General features: G+C 38.9%; 1 protein-coding gene across 1 annotated transcript in view; it reads left to right on the top strand.

Moving 5' to 3' along the window:
* Nucleotides 1-639: 639 nt before the first annotated feature.
* CycD (cyclin D) overlaps nucleotides 640-19,487 on the top strand; it is a 31,442-nt gene continuing 12,594 nt past the window's right edge. Inside the window, exons 1-2 of the mRNA XM_034969738.2 lie at nucleotides 640-1,036; nucleotides 6,717-6,938. Coding sequence (XP_034825629.1) covers nucleotides 803-1,036; nucleotides 6,717-6,938 — 456 coding nt within the window. The 5' untranslated portion in view covers nucleotides 640-802. The remainder of the gene's footprint in view (nucleotides 1,037-6,716; nucleotides 6,939-19,487) is intronic.

Below are 19,487 nucleotides of genomic sequence, written 5' to 3'. Positions count from 1 at the left end.
CTTCCAAAACACAAACTGAAGTAGGTAGGTACCTACCTACCTAGGCACAGAATCTACAATAGGTAATTAATAGGAGTGTGATAGCATATGTGATACTAAGTATTATATCTTCTGTGGTGTAGTCCGATGTTGGAGAAGGAACGACTTAGCTAGGTAGGTAAATGTACCTATCTACATATTTCGTGTTTTAGGTACTTAGGTAGGTTGGTATTAAGTACCTACCTATTATACATTCTGTGCTTATAGCTTATAGCGCATAGGCACTATTATATATTCTGTGGTATAAGGTAGGTAGTAGAGGGTGCTGCACAGGCTAGGTAGGTAGGTAGATAATTTCTTTACGAATAGCCAATGCGAAAGAATAAAGTAACCAGTTCATAATTAACGCCTGTTGAAGTAAGCACATAGGTACCTACCTATTTGACAGATAGGTACCTATTGCTGTGGTGGTATGGTCTCTATAATCAGTCCTTGGAATCCATCTCATTTTGTAAATACAAAGAACGAGAGGCAAGAGTCAGGATAAAGTATGAGTGAGTAAGAAACGTGTTATGTATTATTATTCGAACGTCGAATCGGGAGAAACCTGCGTGCGGGCCTCAGGCGGTTTGGTGTCCCGCACCCCGCGCCCCGCCGATCATATGGTCGGCGGGCGATGCGCGCGACCGCCCGTCACTGTGACTCGGGCTCTCGCCGCCGCGCAACGCTACGTAACGCTCGGCCCCGGCGCTCGATCAGCTGTTCGCGACACTCAGACACGCCACGCGAGGGCGAGCCCCGATAAGCCGCAGTGCGGTGTGCCATGGAGCTGCTGTGTGCGGAGCGCGTGAGTCCCGGGAGCGCCGAGGGCGCGCGGCCCGGCCCGACGCCGGCGCCGCCCAGCGCCTGCAGCGACCCGGTGCTGCTGCGCCGCCGCGTGCTCGACAACCTGCTGCGCACCGAGGAGCGCTACGCCGTCACCGCCAACTACTTCGGCAATGTGCAGACCGAGGTCACTCCCCACATGCGCCGCGTCGTCGCCGAGTGGATGCTTGAGGTGAGCGCACTCGCACTACCACCGCCACTCCGCGAGCGATCGCCATCTTGTCGACTCACCACGTGTAGGCTCCACTCCCCACGGCGGCCGGTGACACCCGTGGCCCACGTATGCCTTGCCCACTGATGTTCCCCGGCCGTTCAACTTACCTGTCTAATATCTGATCAGAACCTCGTTCTATTCGAAGTGAAGCTACTCGAAAACTTCATCGAATCGTAACCGGTATGTAAAAATACTGTGAACAGCAGTTTGTTTACATGATCAGCTGATTATGTTTTTGTTATTTTCGTACAAGATTCTTATTGGAAATATTGCAGAATTATTGGTATTTAAAAAAAATAAGCTTTATTATACAAATAGGTACACTTTCAATTAAAGCTGTAGCAAGTCACATCGATATGTATAATAGGTACCTGTCTACTATATCTAAGTACATCATTAAATGATCATTTAGGTACAATTTTGATAATCGGGTAATAAAGCAAAAAAAGATTACTTTAAGCAAAATATATGAGAAAAGCATGGCATTTGAATCATTGGAAAGTAGGTACTAAAGTAGTGGTTATTCGAGTGTGCTTTGGTTAGTCCGAAGCGGGCGGCGCGGCGCGGCGAGGGGCCCCCGGAGGCCGGAACGCGCGGGCGGTCGCCGACCGATGCGACTCGCTCGTTCTATTTGAATAATCAGCTGATTTTGACACGCACACAGCTGACGCCGGACGCGCACTATCTTTTGTTAATAGCCGGTTAGATAGTGCATTAAAATAATCGCTATAACATTTTATGGAATTTTTAAACACTTGAGATATTTTATTGCCAAAATGTACTTAATGTGCATGGATTAATGAGTCACGATTAGCGTGAAACTATTAATTATTTTGGTCATATACCTACTTACTTATCTATCTGTTTTAACTCTTATTAAAATATAAATTATCTTCTGAATCAGAAGTTTTTTAATCTTTAGGGCGTAAATGTAGGCAATCAGCTGTGAAATGAAGTTCAGCCACGTGGGACGATCGGCGAGCTCGAGCGACGACGGTTGAGATGACGTCACCAGACACCATCTCGGCTCGATGGCGCGGGCGGCGGGCGCAGGGATGTCTGTAGTGCTAAAAGTATCGATATATTTAAAGTAAATAAAAAAATATTATACCGTTACCGATGTCGATAAATCGAACAAAAATATCGATATATCGGTAATATTTCAAAGAATATTGTCAGTTCTGAAATTTTAGTATCAATAAATCTATATAATAAAAGCGAAATACCTACCACTCACTGACTGACTGACTAATCTCGAAATCTCAGGAACTATAAAGCATACAAACTTGAATCATCCTGCATGCCTGAGAGTTGTCCATAATGTTCTCAAAGGTGTGTGAAGTTTCCCGATTCCCACCGTATGGCATAAACCTTTCTTATTCTGAGAGGAGACCCGTACTCGATGTTGGCCCGCTATAGGTTGATCATGATGATAACGCGGACGAAGTCGCGGGCAACTGCTAGTTATTACATAATAAACAAACTCAAGGACAAATGATACGGAGGGTCTTCTTCTTCTACCTTCTTCCTGGGTTTCTTTTTCGCACCTAGACGTAGCCGTCCGTTGTACGTGAGATCCGCGTGCTGCGGCGCTCCGCCGGATCACTCCAGCCAGCCGAACTCGTTCCAAAATCCAAGCAGGCCACCGTACTCTTATAATACTCTAAATAGGTATCAGCTATAGTGTATAGGATAGTGGCGACAAGTGAAAACGGTAATGCCATTGGAAATACTTGATATTTTAGATCGATATATCGATACATCGATAATAATATCGATACGTACCTATATCGAAAACGATATATCTATTCTCGATACATCGATATGTTTCAAACAAGCCTAGCATGTGGCGAATGTCCCTCCTGCACGCCTCCTGCTTCACTGCGTTTACCGACACTTCATGGTTGTAGTTGTACCGTGTAAACCAGTTGCATACCTACCAAATTTCAGCACAAGCAGACCGAAACCACTCCCGTGGATGTGGGGTCACTGGCATCTTGATGTTAACCATTAATGAAATTTAACCGCTAAAAATTATGTCGGGAGGGACTGTAATATTTTATCCGTGTAGATTAGTTTAAGTGCAGACTTACTGATATATTTATAGGCAAAAAACTGTTGTTCTTTGGAACTTTTAAACTTTGTAAACGTTATCCTACCTAGGCGTCTAGGCAGATTTTATAGATAGGTCAGTAGATAGGTCCAAGAGATAGGTATTGCTCCAAGTCAGTAATTCAATAGATTTTTTTTAGATTTATAGGGTTCCGTACCCAAAGGGTGCCAACGGGGCCTAAGGACCTAGGTTTACTAAGTCACCGCTGTCCGTCCGTCCGTCTGTCTGTCTGCAGCGGACTGCACCTATCTCATGAAACGTAATAGGTTGAGACTAGAAGCAAGAGAGTTGAAATTTTCACAGATGTGTATTTTCTATTGCCGCTATAATTACGAAAAATATGGCCGCTAAGAAAATTAATGAAATTAAAACGTGTAAACACTAGAGACGATATAATAAAAGTAGGTAGGCACATAATACTTTAAATAATACTTACATACTTAATTAATAACTAATCGATCTAAAATGAAATATTTATCAGTAAGTAGGTACATCCTTATGTAACTACGTCAGTTCCGTATGTTTCCTCATAGTAAAGTCTGTTTACAATTTTCATCTTTGATAGATATTTTTATGTAGGTAGATAGGTAGTAGTTTATCAAACCGTTGCATGTCCGCTAAGGAGGAAGTTCTTAACAGAACAATGGCTTGTTTAAGCTGAGACATAAGTTAATCAGCTGACAGGGGCCACGAGCGTGAGAGACACACAGCTGAGATCGGCATGGGATGCGCATGCATTCGAATCATAGGGCTGTCACTTTGGTAAAATCCATACTTACTTCTAAACTAGCTGACCCGCCCCGGCTTCGCTCTTGTTCAATTTATGAAATCGAGGTGGGGGTTGAATTTTCAAAAATCCTGAAACACGTATTTCTTCATTTGTGACCGAAAGCCCAAATACCAATTTTCATGCAAATAACTTGAAAAATGACGGACTCTCATACAAATTTTCATCCCCTATTTAACCCCCTTGGTAGGAGAATTTTCAAAAATCGTGAAACGTATTTTTTTATTTTTAACCTAAAGCTTAAATACCAATTTTCATCACTTTCATACTTCCACCCCCAATTTAACCCACTTAGGGATGGAACTTCGAAAAATCCGTTCTTTTTACACCCATCGGTTTTTTCTACACGGCATCGTTCCGGAACGCCAAATGTTAACATACTACCTACATATTATGTTGGATGTTTAAAAAATGGATGATAAAATAACAACTCAATTTTATCATTTCACTAAACAAAGCTAGTGATATGATAAAACACCGAGCTTCGTTTATTAAATGTAACAACGGACCGAACTGACTGACTTTCTTCTTCACAAAAACACTTTAGGGGTAGGCCGTAGGATAGACAAGTCAGCGTGGAGTCGGGGTGATCAGATTTCTATTCTAGTCTAGTGAAACACCTGATAATAATTATGATAATATTACTGCTACTATTTTTTTTACTTAGTATCATCATTCATCAATAATGTTCCCTGCCTATATATCAAATACTACTAAATACCTACTACAGTCCGTCAACCCTATGAAGGCCACAATACCAAATAGGTACCAACCTAAATAGTATTAAGTAGTATCATAGCTGCTCTTCGGGTTACACCGTGCGAAACTATGCGCTGACAAATGACCATCTCTTGTGACGTTCTCCACTTACCTACAACCCTGAAATGGATTTATGCAAGAATGTATGTAGGTATGCTGGAAAACTTGGTGTGAAAGTTATTTTTTTGCGCAGAGTGTTTGTGTGTTTTACCGAGGCGTACCGGGAATTAAAACTGACTCTGTGTCTGTCAAATGGTCTTCGTGTTGACCGTGTTGACGATATTATGTTGACAGATGGCTCATCACTAATTTTTAATTTAGTTTCGAGTACGCTCACATGACGTTCATCTACAATCAGCGCCAAAATGTCGATGATAAGTTTGCTTCGAGTAGTGAGACGTCTACTTTCACTTTCCTATACTGACCATTCAATTAACTGTAGTGTCAACTACCTATCACCTCCCAACAACCTACCTATCAACTATCATGTCAAGACTTTCAAATGCGAACAATCCTCTCACCGCACTTCACTTCATAAGATAGGTAACATAGCTGAACAAAGGTACCTAGCCTACATCAACAACATAGTGTCGCATGCTTACCGGTTTTTTATCGAATATACTTCGCAGACCACACGGTCATTACAACCTTGTTCCTCCTTCACCGTTCTAACTTCTACCACAGAACAGCGTGAACGTTGGCACCATGTACTCAACACAATCTACTCGTACTTTCCCTCAATTTTTAGGGTTCCGTATTTCGAAAGGAAAAAAAGAACCCTAGGATCACTTCGTTGTCTGTCTGTGTGTCCGTCTGTCTGTCGTGTCTGTCTGTGTGAAATTTGGCAGGTACCACAAATTCACGATTTTCAGATTTTTCCCCTAATGTCTGCTATAAGACCTACCTATCTGCAAAATTTCATTATTCTAGGTCAACGAGAAGTAGACGAACAGACAGACAACGAAGTGATCCTATAAGGGTTCCTTTTTTCCTTCTGGGGTACGGAACCCTAAAAACAGCCTATCAAGGTACCTAGGTACTTAGGTTTTAAATGATACTTAAGTACAGTATGCGGCCTAAAGTAATGTACATCGGCCTTTAGAATGACATTTCGGCTTTGTAGAGCGTTGTGTCTGTCACTCATACCTATGTGACGTTTTGTCGGTCTCAATGACAGGGACAACGCTCTACAAATCTGCTATCTCCTTCTAAATGTCGATGTACATTACTTTCGGCCGCGTACTGTATGTGCGTACTTACTAAGTGCTTAGAAAATACTAGTTTGGTACCTAACCTGCTTACTCGAATACTGCTTAATAATGAATAATGTTCAACGTCGATAAGAAACTCGAAACTTGTTGGAAAGTAATGCGCTCTGTATTTATCGCAATACGTGTGTTTTACAATTTTATGAAATATATAGGTTATCAGGAATTCCGGATGATAAACTCGGTACTGGGTGCGCCGCGTACTTTCCGTGAATACCTACCTAGGTAAAGATAGGTACGTTCTTCGTTGTTTCAAACAGTAGATGTCAACTACTGGAATGGCTGGACACAAGTCTACGATCTACCATATAGCGCTTGCGTCTAGCGATTCCCAGAGGCTCGCTTATAATCGTTCATTTATCTAATGAGAGGTCTATCTACCAGTTTTAGTTTGCCGGATCGAGATTGCTATTCTAGTACCTAGGGACCTCGACATTTATCAATTCTGCCACCCGGCTATAGGGTTATTCCCGTTGAGTCACACCCCCGTGTGTAACACTGTGACACAAGGTGCCAACAATTTCAAAACATTGTAACTCAACGGGATTTTTTTGAAATTGTTGGCACCTTGTGTCACGTCACACCTACATAAATACATATTATTGCGCGTGTAACTTGCGTGTAACAAGTAATATGTATGCCCCGCCCTTTGCCAGTACAGCTTTGCAACTTTGTCGGTACGTAAGTACTAATTAAGACGTCCTTTTTCAGGTGTGCGAAGACCATAGCTGCCAAGAAGAGGTGTTCCCGTTGGCAATATCCTACTTGGATAGGTTTCTGAGCACGTGTAGAATTGGAAAGAGCCAGTTACAACTCCTGGGTACTGCGTGCCTTCTGCTCGCCTCGAAACTGCGGGAGCCAAGTTCGAGGGGCCTGCCTGCTGACTTGCTGGTCTTCTACACTGCCAACAGCATCACGCTCACTGATCTCTGCGTAAGTACCTTTGGCTCTCACATACCAAATATACTAAACTAGGTGATGCCTGCGACCTCGTCCGCGTGGATTTAGGTTTTTAAAAATCCTTTTCCTTTCCGGGATTAAAATTAGCCTGTCATTCCCCGGGATGTAAGCTAACTCCATACCAAATTTCATTAAAATCGGTTAAACTGTTGGGCAGTGAAAAGCTAGCAGGCAGACAGACACTTTCGCATTTATAATATTAGTATGGATTTGGAAAGTTTTAGCGGCGCGGTAAAAATGCGTCGCGATTTCTGAGACAGTGCAAGAAACTTGCCAGAGCTAACTCTTGCAAGCTTCATTGCCAGTGGACACTTGACCGTAGAGTGAAATAGGAGTTTTTGAAACTATAATTATTATTTGAAGTTTCTAAGGTTCTGTACCTCAAAAGGAAAACGGAACCCTTATAGGATCACTTTGTTGTCTGTCTTTCTGTCTGTCAAGGTACCTACAGGGTACTTCCCGTTGACCTAGAATCATAAAATTTGGCAGGTAGGTAGGTTTTCTAGCAAACATTCGGGGAAAAATCTGAAAACCGTGAATTTGTGGTTACATCACACAAAAAAAAATTAAATTGTGGTCGTGAACTTATAGTTAGTATTTTCAATTTTCGAAGTAAGATAACTATATCAAGTGGGGTATCATATGAAAGGGCTTCACCTATGCATTCTAAAACTGATTTTTATTTATTTTTATGCATCATAGTTTTTGAGTTATCATGCAAAATGTCGAAAAAATACGAACCCGGAATTACGGAACCCTCGTTGCGCGAGCCTGACTCGCACTTGGCCGGTTTTTCGTGTTTACTTATACCCTGGATACCCCTTTTCAAACAAAATAAGCTATTTTCTAGGATGATAGGATCTTGGTCGCAATGCAGTTTGTATTCGTTGCATAGGATTACGTCATCTGTATAATATAAGGCAAGATGATAGTTTGAAGAATGTCGGACACGTAATGTAAAAACCGAATGTATAATATTTCAACGCAACATATTATTTTACCTCTTTGGTCATTGCAGGATTTGTTTTATATGCATTATTTATGGAAATTATTTTCTCCCATGATTTTCTAGCAATCATAATGTTATTAAATTAACGGACGTACACGCTTCACAGATGATTACGTTTTTTTTAATAGCTGCCTTAAATAGGTTTTCCACCATTACTGTTAATTGTAATGGGAATGCAGAGACAGCACCAGCATTTTAATTAACTTTTCTCGATACAAACAGCTGATCTCATTAACTATGCAGTTAGCCAGGCCTGTTTTTGAATTCTTTTATGGGCTCTGAGCCCGTAGTGGACACGCTAGGGAAGCTACCTCACGCTTTGATGTCATTCACTCGTCGTTTCTGAACATTGCATCGCCTCTGATCAATCATGAGAAATTCCAGATTTATCACGATAGATTATTCAACAGTATTAATTAATATAACTAAATAATAATGAAAAAATCAAATCTGTAGCGGTAAGTGAATAAATTAAATAACTCATTCACTTGCTTGATACGCTAGAATCCTAAATACAAGAATTGCATTAGGTACGTCTTTCTCGAAATGAGTATTATCTAAAAATATTTATGTGTCACACTCTATTAAGAAGAGGTGAAACGTAAAAATAAACTTCTTAGAACTATAAATAACACACTTTGTGTATATAGAGGGCGAATGATAATTTTGTCGTAGGTACTTTGAAGGTGGATAGCGCTGAAGTTTTTATTGAAATAAATCTAAGTTATTTGCAAAACTAAGTACAAATTATTTTAAACAACTACATAAATCGATAATTTTTTTGTATAATATTGTGGTAGGTACTTATAGCAGCGAAATAAAATTAAATGGTTTGTTAGCAAGTCGTCCCAGTCACAACTTGTCCCACAGGTTTTAAGTATATTATTGATAACACTTAAGTTATATATACCTACTTGTTGTAAATTATTTTCTGTACTAAACAATTGATGTATGTTAAAACTTAAAATCGTGTACGGTTGCCAGTTGCCACATATGTTGTAGAATTAGGTTTCGTTGAAACTACATTCACAGTACCCATTAAATGAGTGTAATTTCAAAGGACGTTGGCATAAGATTTCGACACACATGTTTGTATCAGCATGATACAGTCGACAATGCCGTAATCATTGTCATTAGTGACTTATGATAATCACCTAGTTATGGCGAAACTTGTTGGAATGTGACTACGTGCACTTTATCCCAATCAAGTTTAACTAAACATTTAAGTAAGTTTTCTACCACAAAATATGTACGAATGTAGTATATGCACAGTACTTTATCTCAGCTTCGATGTGATAGTCGTTGTGAAGCAGATATTCCAGGTTTACGTAGAAAATCAATTGATAATTCAACTTTCTTTTAAATCACTAGTCATCTTCTTCTTCTAAATATATAAAAGAAAAAGGTGACTGACTGACTGTTCTATCAATGCATAGCTCAAACTACTGGACGGATCGGGCTGAAATTTGGCATACAGATAGCTATTATGACGTAGGCATCCGCTAAGAAAGGATTTTTGAAAATTCATCCCCTAAGGGAGTGAAATAGGGGTTTGAAGTTTGTGTAGTCCACGCGAACGAAGTCGCGAGCATAAACTAGTTCTTCAATAAGAGTCTTAGAAAATCCCGATTTAAAACGAACAACAGCTATTAGGTTAGGCAGCAGGCACGAAAAGAACTCGCAAGTATTGAGGTAGTCCAACTCAAGGGTTGCCGCGACCGTAGACGTTAAGCCGGTAAGCCAAGAAGGTCGGGACTGTGGCGAATCCAATGGATGGCGTGAAGAATTCTGAAATAGGGGCAAGAAATTCTTTAGCTTCGGCCACAATAATTTTTTTACCCACAGACAACCTATCTCAATTTTACAGTGGAGAAAACGCCATAGGTCCTATTTACGCACTACAAAAGTCTCATTCGGTTAGTCCAGTTTCTTGCTGGTTATTCTCGGTAGGAAAGGCATTCCAAACCAGTGCACAGTGGTTAGATTCTTTTACGATTCAAAATCTCTTGTAAAAGTTTATTTGAATAAAACATATAATTTATTTCAATGATTAGGTAGGTATTGCATTATGTTCTCAAAAGCATATTATGACAAACTTATTTATAGAGTCTGTTAAAAATTGCAAAAGTAGGTTTATGGTTCAGACACACAAATGTCGACGGGAAAATTCCCGACATTTGCATTAGCATTGTGACTTGTCTGTTGCATTTCGGGCGCGCGCCACCCGCCGGGGCCTCAAGCGCCGTCTCTGCGCGTAGATAATAAGTGCACAACACATTTCTTTGCGCGACACACTACGCACGACCTGTTTTTGTAAAGTGCATTCCTTGCATTTGTTTTACTGTAGCGCATAATGTAATTCACATATTTTGATATAACTACATACCTACCTGCTATGTAGCTGTTTCGTTTTGCTATTCCGAAACCTGCCCATCTACGAAATGCGCTGAGGGAGGCAACCGAATGGGTTATACCCAGAGGCGAGAAATACCTCATACCTAACTTGGGTTAGGTATGAGTCTCTCTTCGGGTACCTATTTGGAAGATTTATTTCAACCTGGGCTATGATATAATTAAGTTCTAACTCAGACTTACTGTCGTGAACTCCCTGCCGACCTTTGATGATATGAGTATAGAAGCCTAAAGCACATAGATACCTATATTATTCTTTGTAACCGATATGTTCATAATAATATGCCAGGTTAAGGCACACGGGTTAACTATCAGTTGCCTTTTTAGTAATAGAACGATATCTAATCAACACTGTGTTTTTAAATCTGATATTACACTTGCATTGTGGCTAATTCCGTTGTACACAATCTCTAAACTAAATTAAAATGACACGACTAAATCTATTGCTATTCCTTTCATAATGTTGCTTGCGGAGAAGGATAGCACCAGATTTAGACCTTTTAATTTAGTTTAGTTTAAAGATTGTGTACAAGAGAATCGGCCCCATTGTATACTTATTTATTATTAATTATACTGGACTGTCTCAAAGATATTATATTCTTCTATGGTTATGAATAATAAAATTCTCGGTTGGTCGTCAAAAAACAGAAGTGCGTAATTCGCTTACAAATATACTTAGGGCTTTGAAACTACTGAGCCTAAGATAAATGTTTTACATTTCTCTTTTATTTACACATAAAACAGTAGGTACCATGAGTCGTGACTCGTAACTGACTTTATCAACAATGGACCTAGAGCTTTAGAAAAAAATCTTTTGTCTTTGAGTAGGTACCTACTCTGAGAAATTCTAACGGAATAAAAAAATAGAAATACATTGGGATGAGTGCGCGCTGGAAAAAGCTATAGTTTATTAAAAACATTATAGGCTGCATAACCTACTATAAAATTAGATGATCGAGGTTATTTATGAAAGACTATAAAATTATAATAATTATAAATTGATGTACTCATAGGTGTGTGAAGTCTGCCAATCCGCACTTGACCAGCGTGGTGGACTATGGCCAAACCCTTCTTCATACCGAGAGGAGACCCGTGCTCTGTAGTGAGCCGGTTGGTCATGGTGATGATAAAATTATAAATTAATAAGTATACAAGCTGTACGATATCGAATTTTACACACGAAAAATTATTTAACTTCACACAGTAAAAAATTATGACACCATTACCAAAGATTACCTCATCGTACTTTTAGGCAATAAAAAAACATTTAAGGGAAAGATCTGGTCGTCCGGAATGCGGCACGGAGCGGTCCGCGCAGGGCTGTCCGCGTGTCCCTTACAGGGCCCTAACGAGCCGACAGCCTTCTCAGAACCGCACAACCGCCGAACGAGAAGCGCGTTTCAATCAGACCAATTACAGACATAGCACGCCGCTTATTCTTACCCAACTACAGAGGCGCTATTATTTTAACAGTTTACCAACCAACAGTCGGGCCGCAGCCAGCAACGGATGTATAAAAATTCGCATTTGTGATGACGCTCTGAAGGACCTATTTAAAAAATCCAGCGAATAAGACCAATGAGAACAAAACCAATTTGGCATCTAATGAAAGATTTTATTGTGTAGATTCCGAAAATCCATAGGTACTAATATTATAAATGCGAAAGTGTGTCTGCTAGCTTTTCACGGCTTATCCGTTTAAAAAAAACCGGCCAAGTGCGAGTCAGGCACGCGCAATGAGGGTTCCGTACTACAGTCGTATTTTTTCGACATTTTGCACGATAATTCAAAAACTATGATGCATAAAAATAAATAAAAATCTGTTTTAGAATGTACAGGTGAAGACCTTTCATATGATACCATACTTACCCACTTGATATTGTCACTCACTTCGAAAGTTGACAATACTAATTTTTAGTTCATGACCACAATTTTTTTTTGTGTGAGCTAACCTTAAATTCACGGTTGTCAGATTTTTCCCCAAATGTCAGCTATAAGATCTAGCTACCTGCCAAATTTCATGATTCTAGGTCAACGGGAAGTACCCTGTAGGTTTCTTGACAGACAGACAAACAGACAGACAGACAACAAAGTGATCTTATAAGGGTTCCGTTTTTCCTTTTGAGGTACGGAACCTAAAAATTGATGAAATTTAGTACAGGTAGCTTGCATCCTAGGCAACTTTTGATCCCGGAAATCAAAGAGTTCCCATGGGATTTTAAAAAACCTAAATCAACGCGGATGAAGTCGCGGGCATCATCTAGTATACAATAATCATCATGATCAACCCATCGCCGCGACTACAGAGCACGGGTCTCCTCTCAGAGTGAGAAGGGTTTGGCCATAGTCTACCGCGCTGGCCATGTGCGGATTGGTAGACTTCACACACCTTTGAGAACATTATGGAGAACTCTCAGGTATGCAGGTTTCCTCACGATGTTTTCCTTCACCGTTAAAGCACCGTTAAATACTATAATAATCCAAGTAAAATACGATGTTTGTCGTAGTTTGGTAGTACTTAACGTACATAATATACATACATAGTAGTTGGGCGTTACAAACACAACCGTAACCTAGCCTTGTCCTTGTCACGTCACAATATTTTTACGAGCTTGATTTGACTTTTTTAATTAGGTACCTATTCGCGATAGAGTTTTTTTTGGCTCAAGTTATCGTGTGTTTTTGACCTGAGATACCTCCAGATGTTATACCTACTCATAAACCTAAATTACCGAGAAATCGTTGATATCAGTCATAGCAACTTATTGAGCAAATTGCACTAAAAATTAACTCTTTTTAGGGTTCCGTACCTTAAAAGGAAAAAAGGAACCTTAATAGGATCACTTCGTTGCCTGTCTGTCGTGCCTGTCAAGAAACCTGTAGGGTACTTCCCATTGACCTAAAATCATGAAATTTGGCAGGTAGGTAGGTCTTATAGCACACTTAAAGGGAACAATCCGAAAACCGTGAATTTATGGTTTTATCACAAAAATATGTATTAAAATGTGGTTATGAACAAATAACTTGACTCTCAAAGTACTAGATAATATACCAAATGGGGTATCATATGAAAGGGCTTTCTTTACCTATACATTCTAAAACAGACTTTTATTTATTGTTCTGCATAACAGTTTTTGATTTATCAAGCAAAATGTCGAAAAAATACGACTATAGTAAGGAACCCTCGGTGCGCGAACAGACTCGCACTTGGCTGGTTTTTTTTAAAAATTGGTTATATTTTATTTTTATAAAAATTTTACGTAAATGGTTGCTTAAAGAGTCTAACCTATACTGTCATCATCATTATCATCATCATCAACCAATAGACGTCCACTGCTGGACATAGGTCTCTTGTAGGGACACTCCTTCCACGACACGCCACTGTCTTGCGCCGCCTGAATCCAGCGACTCGTCTGATGTCGTCCGTCCACCTAATGGGGGGTCTTCCGGTCTTCCGGAGATCCGTAGGAGAACTAGAGTAACCGCCATAGCTCAACGGGTTGCGAAACTGAAGTAGTAATAGGCAGGGCACATAGTTCGTAAAACCGATAGACGTTGGGGTCTCAAGGTACTGGAATGGCAACCTCGCACCGGAACCTATACTGTGGTCAGTGAAAATTATTTTTTCGAAAAAGGGTTCCTTTGTTGTTGTTATGGACTTATTGGCATATTATTAAGCATGTTTTATTGGATGAAGAGTAATCCATAAATATTTTTAGTTAAAATTTTCACTAATAACATCTTAAATTCCAAGTTCTGTAGATTTCGTAGCAAACTCGTAGCATCTCTACGAAGACTCGTAGATATAATCGATTTGAACGAAAGCTATTAGAAATTACGTTATTTCCTGAGTACTCATAAATAAATTCTGAGAAATTGAATAGCTTGGCTTAACCTATGCTAACGGCGCCGTCACACTGGGTGCATATGCTATGTTCATACCTTCGGAACTCGTCCAAGTGTGTCGAATAACAGACTGCACGGAACCCCCTACAAACTAATATTTAATATATGTAAATGTCGCCTATTAAAATGCTTAATGGCACCGAGGTAATAATACCTACCTACTTTGTAAGTACATTAGACCTGGCTTCAGAATAAGGGCTGGAGCAAACGGAACGTGCGTTGGCACCTTGGGACCCCAACGTCTATCGGTTCTTCGAACTGAGTATGTGCTTCACCTTTACCACTTCAGCTACGCAACCCTATGAGCTATACCTATGGGTTACTCTGGTTCTCCTACAAATCTTCTCAGTTCTGACTTGATTACGTAGAAAAACTTCGAAATTAGCTCTCTCCATTGTTCGCTGAGTGACTCTGGTGAGCTTTCTTATGTGCTTGCGTAGTTTAGTTAAAATACTTATGGTAAGTGACAATTTGTAGAACTACGAATTCTTATGTTGATTGGGACTATTGTGTTTTACTTTGGATTCTAATAGTCGCAGTACCTAAAAAGCAGCAAAGGAACCGACACGGAAGAACGAATTTATTGTAAGTTTTATTGTTGTTGGCAATTGTTTTAAACATAATAGGTCTATACCTATTATTCGAGGGTCTGACAGGGTCTGACCAGTTTCTCTAATATAAGAGACTTCCCATACATTAATAGTTATTCTCTTTATATGTTTATAGAAATGGTTGTTAAGCAGACCAAATAAAGTTAAATGTTTACGTTACTTATATGAACTTTTCTTTGAAAACTTTGCCATAGGGAGTTTATACCGTAGAATTTTAAATACGGTAACCGAAGGTAGCTAGTGGGGTAACTTATCTTGAATTTAATTCTATAGTTTATACTGTATATCGAAATCATTGAAATCTTGTATGAAGACTCTTAGGGTTATTGATTTGATAGTGCTGTTCAAAGCAGGGTAGGTAAGGCGAACAAAAAGAGCACGCTCTGGCATCCGAGCCTGCTTTAATGTGGGGTTCCCGCGCTCACCGTCGGATCATAAAACCTGTGCATTCTCACATCCACAGTACGTTTATTATAATTGAAGCATAAATTTATGAGCAGCCGTACAGGTTCGACCGCAGAATTCTCTAAATAAGGTAATAGAAATGGTATCTGCTGCCTGTAATACCTGTCCCCTTAGCATGAAAGTTGTAATTATCATAATGCTACAATTGCATTTGAACGTGTTGATAGATTGGTTGAATTTTCTTGTGCAACTGAACATTTTAGTCCATAGTGACAGCCAATCGGCAGTAGACCCAACTACCGTAGTTTGACAACTATAGTGTGACGTTGGGATTCGCCCCCATTGATGTCGGAGGAATCTGAGCTACGTGACCGCTCTTTATTGGCCGTCACTCCCTCACTATTGGTTAAAATGCCTTGTTACATCAAGAGTACCATATATTCAGCCAATCACAGTAATTGAGATTGTAGCAATAATTGATGCAGTCTTTACTAGCTAGTAGGTAGATGTTAAATGAAACTATAGCGGTACCGCGTATGACCGAGTTTTAGAAACTCATTTTTACAGAAATAATTCGAAAGCAAGGAGGATCATATAAGATCTGGCATCCAAAGCATTAAATTAAACCGTGGGTAAGCTATACAAATAAATAAATAAATAAATTATTGATTACTCAGGTTCCACAGAGAAAGACAAAAAATACACCTAAAAAGCGTTAGAAACCACAAAAATTACCACAAGATTTAAGTGGTAACTTACCACTTATAAAATACAAGATGACAATATCCAAAGTGAGATGTAAAATCCGAGTCAGCTAATTGTGGCGTCATGACCCAACCCCAAAACAGTGCATAGGCATACTTATAAAATAACATAGAAAGGCAACTATAAATAAATAAATACACTTATGAGTATGAGTTTATAGGTGAGAGTTGAGACAGAGAGGAGATAAGGAGTTATAGAAATAGATACGTCTGTTGTTGTTACAATAAGCGCGCTGTTGTTTCATTAATCATCTGCGCGTTGATAAGAACACTCTCCATAGTCCTTAACTACTTCTACATCTATTCTGAATTCTGTGGGTTGGACCAAAGCTAATTCAATATACCTCTTCCATGCTCATTTAATGAGGGATTAATTTTAGACACGAATCGCTTTAATGGACGCCAGACATAACGTTTCTGTATATGCGAATACATACATAATATACATAAATGAATGTAAATCGGCGAGGCGGTCTGCATTCATATTTATTCAGCAGTTTTGAAATTCAGGCAGAACGCAGGTTACACATAGACTTGACATTGCGAGTAGGTCTATGTTATTAAAAATCGTAAATACGTAATTTCTGTATACTTACTATTCAGTAAAATGAGATTTATGTTTATAAACACATCATGTTAATAATATTTGTGTATTACTTAGGTATCTTACAGTTTTGTAATGTAAATTGACCAAATACAATTGGCACCGAAATCAAACAAACTATTACTTATTATTTAACAGTTTTAAGTGATCGATTAAAGTATTTGCGGGTTTTGAATAAAATTATTGTATTATTGTATTGTTATTATTATTTGTAGTTATTGTATTATTGGTATTGCTCGCAAAAATTACTGGTTAAAGTACGTATTACTTATGCTTTTTGGTGATAATAAAAATAATACCCGGCTGAGTTTGTTGTGGGCTCTTCTCAGACCTGGGCGCGTTTGGAACCCTCGCTTTTAAAAGTTTTAGTTTTAAGTACGTATTAATTATCACCACTATATCATATCATCTTACAAATAAAAATTTATGACAATCAGGAAGCATAAAATTTTACCAATTCTGAATAAATAATTTGAGTTTGAGTTTGTTTTTCTCACTAACCAGCAACCGTCTTCATCCATACTTGTTTATTTCGTTTGTTATTGCAGTGTTAACCAAGTTCTATTGTAGTAAAACTAATCGATTGTATATACCTACGCACGACGGCGTTCGTTTATGCACTTTATCTTACCAGGTCGATACGATAAAGGAAAGGAGGTTAAAGGGGACAAGTTCCAACTCAAATGTTTCTCGCCAGCAAGGCAATTAACAAGTATATTTAATAAAACATGAGGATCTGGCAAACAAAACGATGTACGTAATTACACGTCTAATCAAAATACTGTTTTTCATTAATCCGGGTGTTTTGGGCCCACTGAATACAAAAAATAGCCTAAAACTGTGCTAAAATTGAATCTAAAATTATTAATTTCGATCGCTGAATACAATCTTGACTCATATCCAAATTGCAGCAAATTGGCTCAAAAGTGTGTTAAAATTCAATTACAATTATAGAGTTTCAACAGTTTTAATTTACTTTTTTGTTAAGTTGCAAAGGAGAAGGGTCACGCCCCATAGAAAAAAAACCCAGACCCGACAAAAACTCTGTTTCTGTCGGGTCTGGGTCACAGATGACCCTTCTTCTTTATTTCGTGCAATTACACCGTTTTGTCCACCAGCTTCTCATATTATGTATTTGTGCTCGCGACATAGTGCGCGTGGACTACACACATTTCAAAACCCTATGTTACCCCCTTCGGGGTTGAATTTTCAAAAATCCTTTCTTAACGGATGTCTAATAATAATTATTATTATCTGCATGCCCAATTTCAGCCCGATCCGTCCAGTAGTTTGAGCTGTGCGTTGATAGATCAGTCAGTTAGTCAACTGTTCCTTTGATGTATATTTAGATAAAATATTCTGTCCTTAGTATACTTACACAAACGCAAATGTTTATAAATATTTTGTCACGTCAAATCAGCTGAAATAACAAACATCTAGATAAATTATAAATTGATTGTTTCTTTAACATACTTGAACTGAGGTACTACATACTTGCCCCAAGTTATTAAAAACCGAAGACGTCGTATTATTATCATGTCTTAAAATTAAAATAAAAGAAAATCTGCCATATTTTATGATTTTTCTTTGAATATTGTTATTGCCATTAATATATTTAACGGTAACAAAGTAAAATAAAAGATAATAAAATAAAATACCAAGTAATTCCATACAATATTGGCATTTCCATGTTTTCCAAGTACCTACATGTATAATAGAATTCTAGGAGGAGCTAGGCTCTTGTTTGTGGATCTCACGTCCTGGATATTTATTTCCGGTGCAAATGTACTTATCGCCCCCCGCATAGTTAGGCGAAAAACGACACCGAGCGTCATTCTTCGGCGCTTTCTTCAAAACAAAAGGCGAAAAAGAACATAACAGTCAAAAAGGCCCTCCGTTTTGTTTGTTTATACCATTTACCTTATACTTTCTTCATATTATTTCCCACGAGTGCAGTCGCCGGAGTCTTGGAGAGAGAGGGGAAGGGGTGGTCGGGAACCAGTTGCATTCCACACGAGAAGTGGCCTCTACACTGTTGTTTGCCAAAGATGTACGACTGTAACCAGAACAACTAATTATAATTACTATTGGACATAACTGCTGAGCTCATTAAATCCCATCGTCGCGTCGCTTCATAATAACTACGAGTACGACATCCATAAACGAACAACTAAGTACCTACTTACTGTATTACGATGTATTTTTATTGCTCCATTTATAATATTAATAATAGCTTTAATCTAAATATATAAAAGGAAAAGGTGACTGACTGACTGACTGATCTATCAACGCACAGCTTAAACTACTGGACGGATCGGGCTGAAATCTAAATATATAAAAGGAAAAGGTGACTGACTGACTGACTGACTGACTGATCTATCAACGCACAGCTCAAACTACTGGACGGATCGGGCTGAAATTTGGCATGCAGATAGCTATTATGACGTAGACATCCGCTAAGAAAGGATTTTTGAAAATTCAACCCCTAAGGGGTATATATAACGTAATAGGGTAAATAAAAGGTAATAGGGTTTTGAAATTTGTGTAGTCCACGCGGACGAAGTCGCGAGCATAAGCTAGTTATTTTATAAATAACTAGCTTTTTCTGGCGACTTTGTCCGCGTGGACTACACTAATTTCCTAATTGCCTAATTTCCTATTTTTCCTAATTACCTATTTTACTGCCTTAGGAGTTGAATTTTCAAAAATTATTTCTTACCGTATGTCTACGTCATAACAGCTACCTGCATGCCAAATTTCACAGCCCGATCCGTCCAGTAGTTTGAGCTGTGCGTTGATAGATCAGTCAGT

This window comes from Maniola hyperantus, chromosome 6 (assembly GCF_902806685.2).
Source record: "Maniola hyperantus chromosome 6, iAphHyp1.2, whole genome shotgun sequence".
NCBI lineage: Eukaryota > Metazoa > Arthropoda > Insecta > Lepidoptera > Nymphalidae > Maniola > Maniola hyperantus.
The sequence above is the reverse complement of the archived record's forward strand: the minus strand, read 5'-3'. Positions and strand labels throughout refer to the sequence as shown.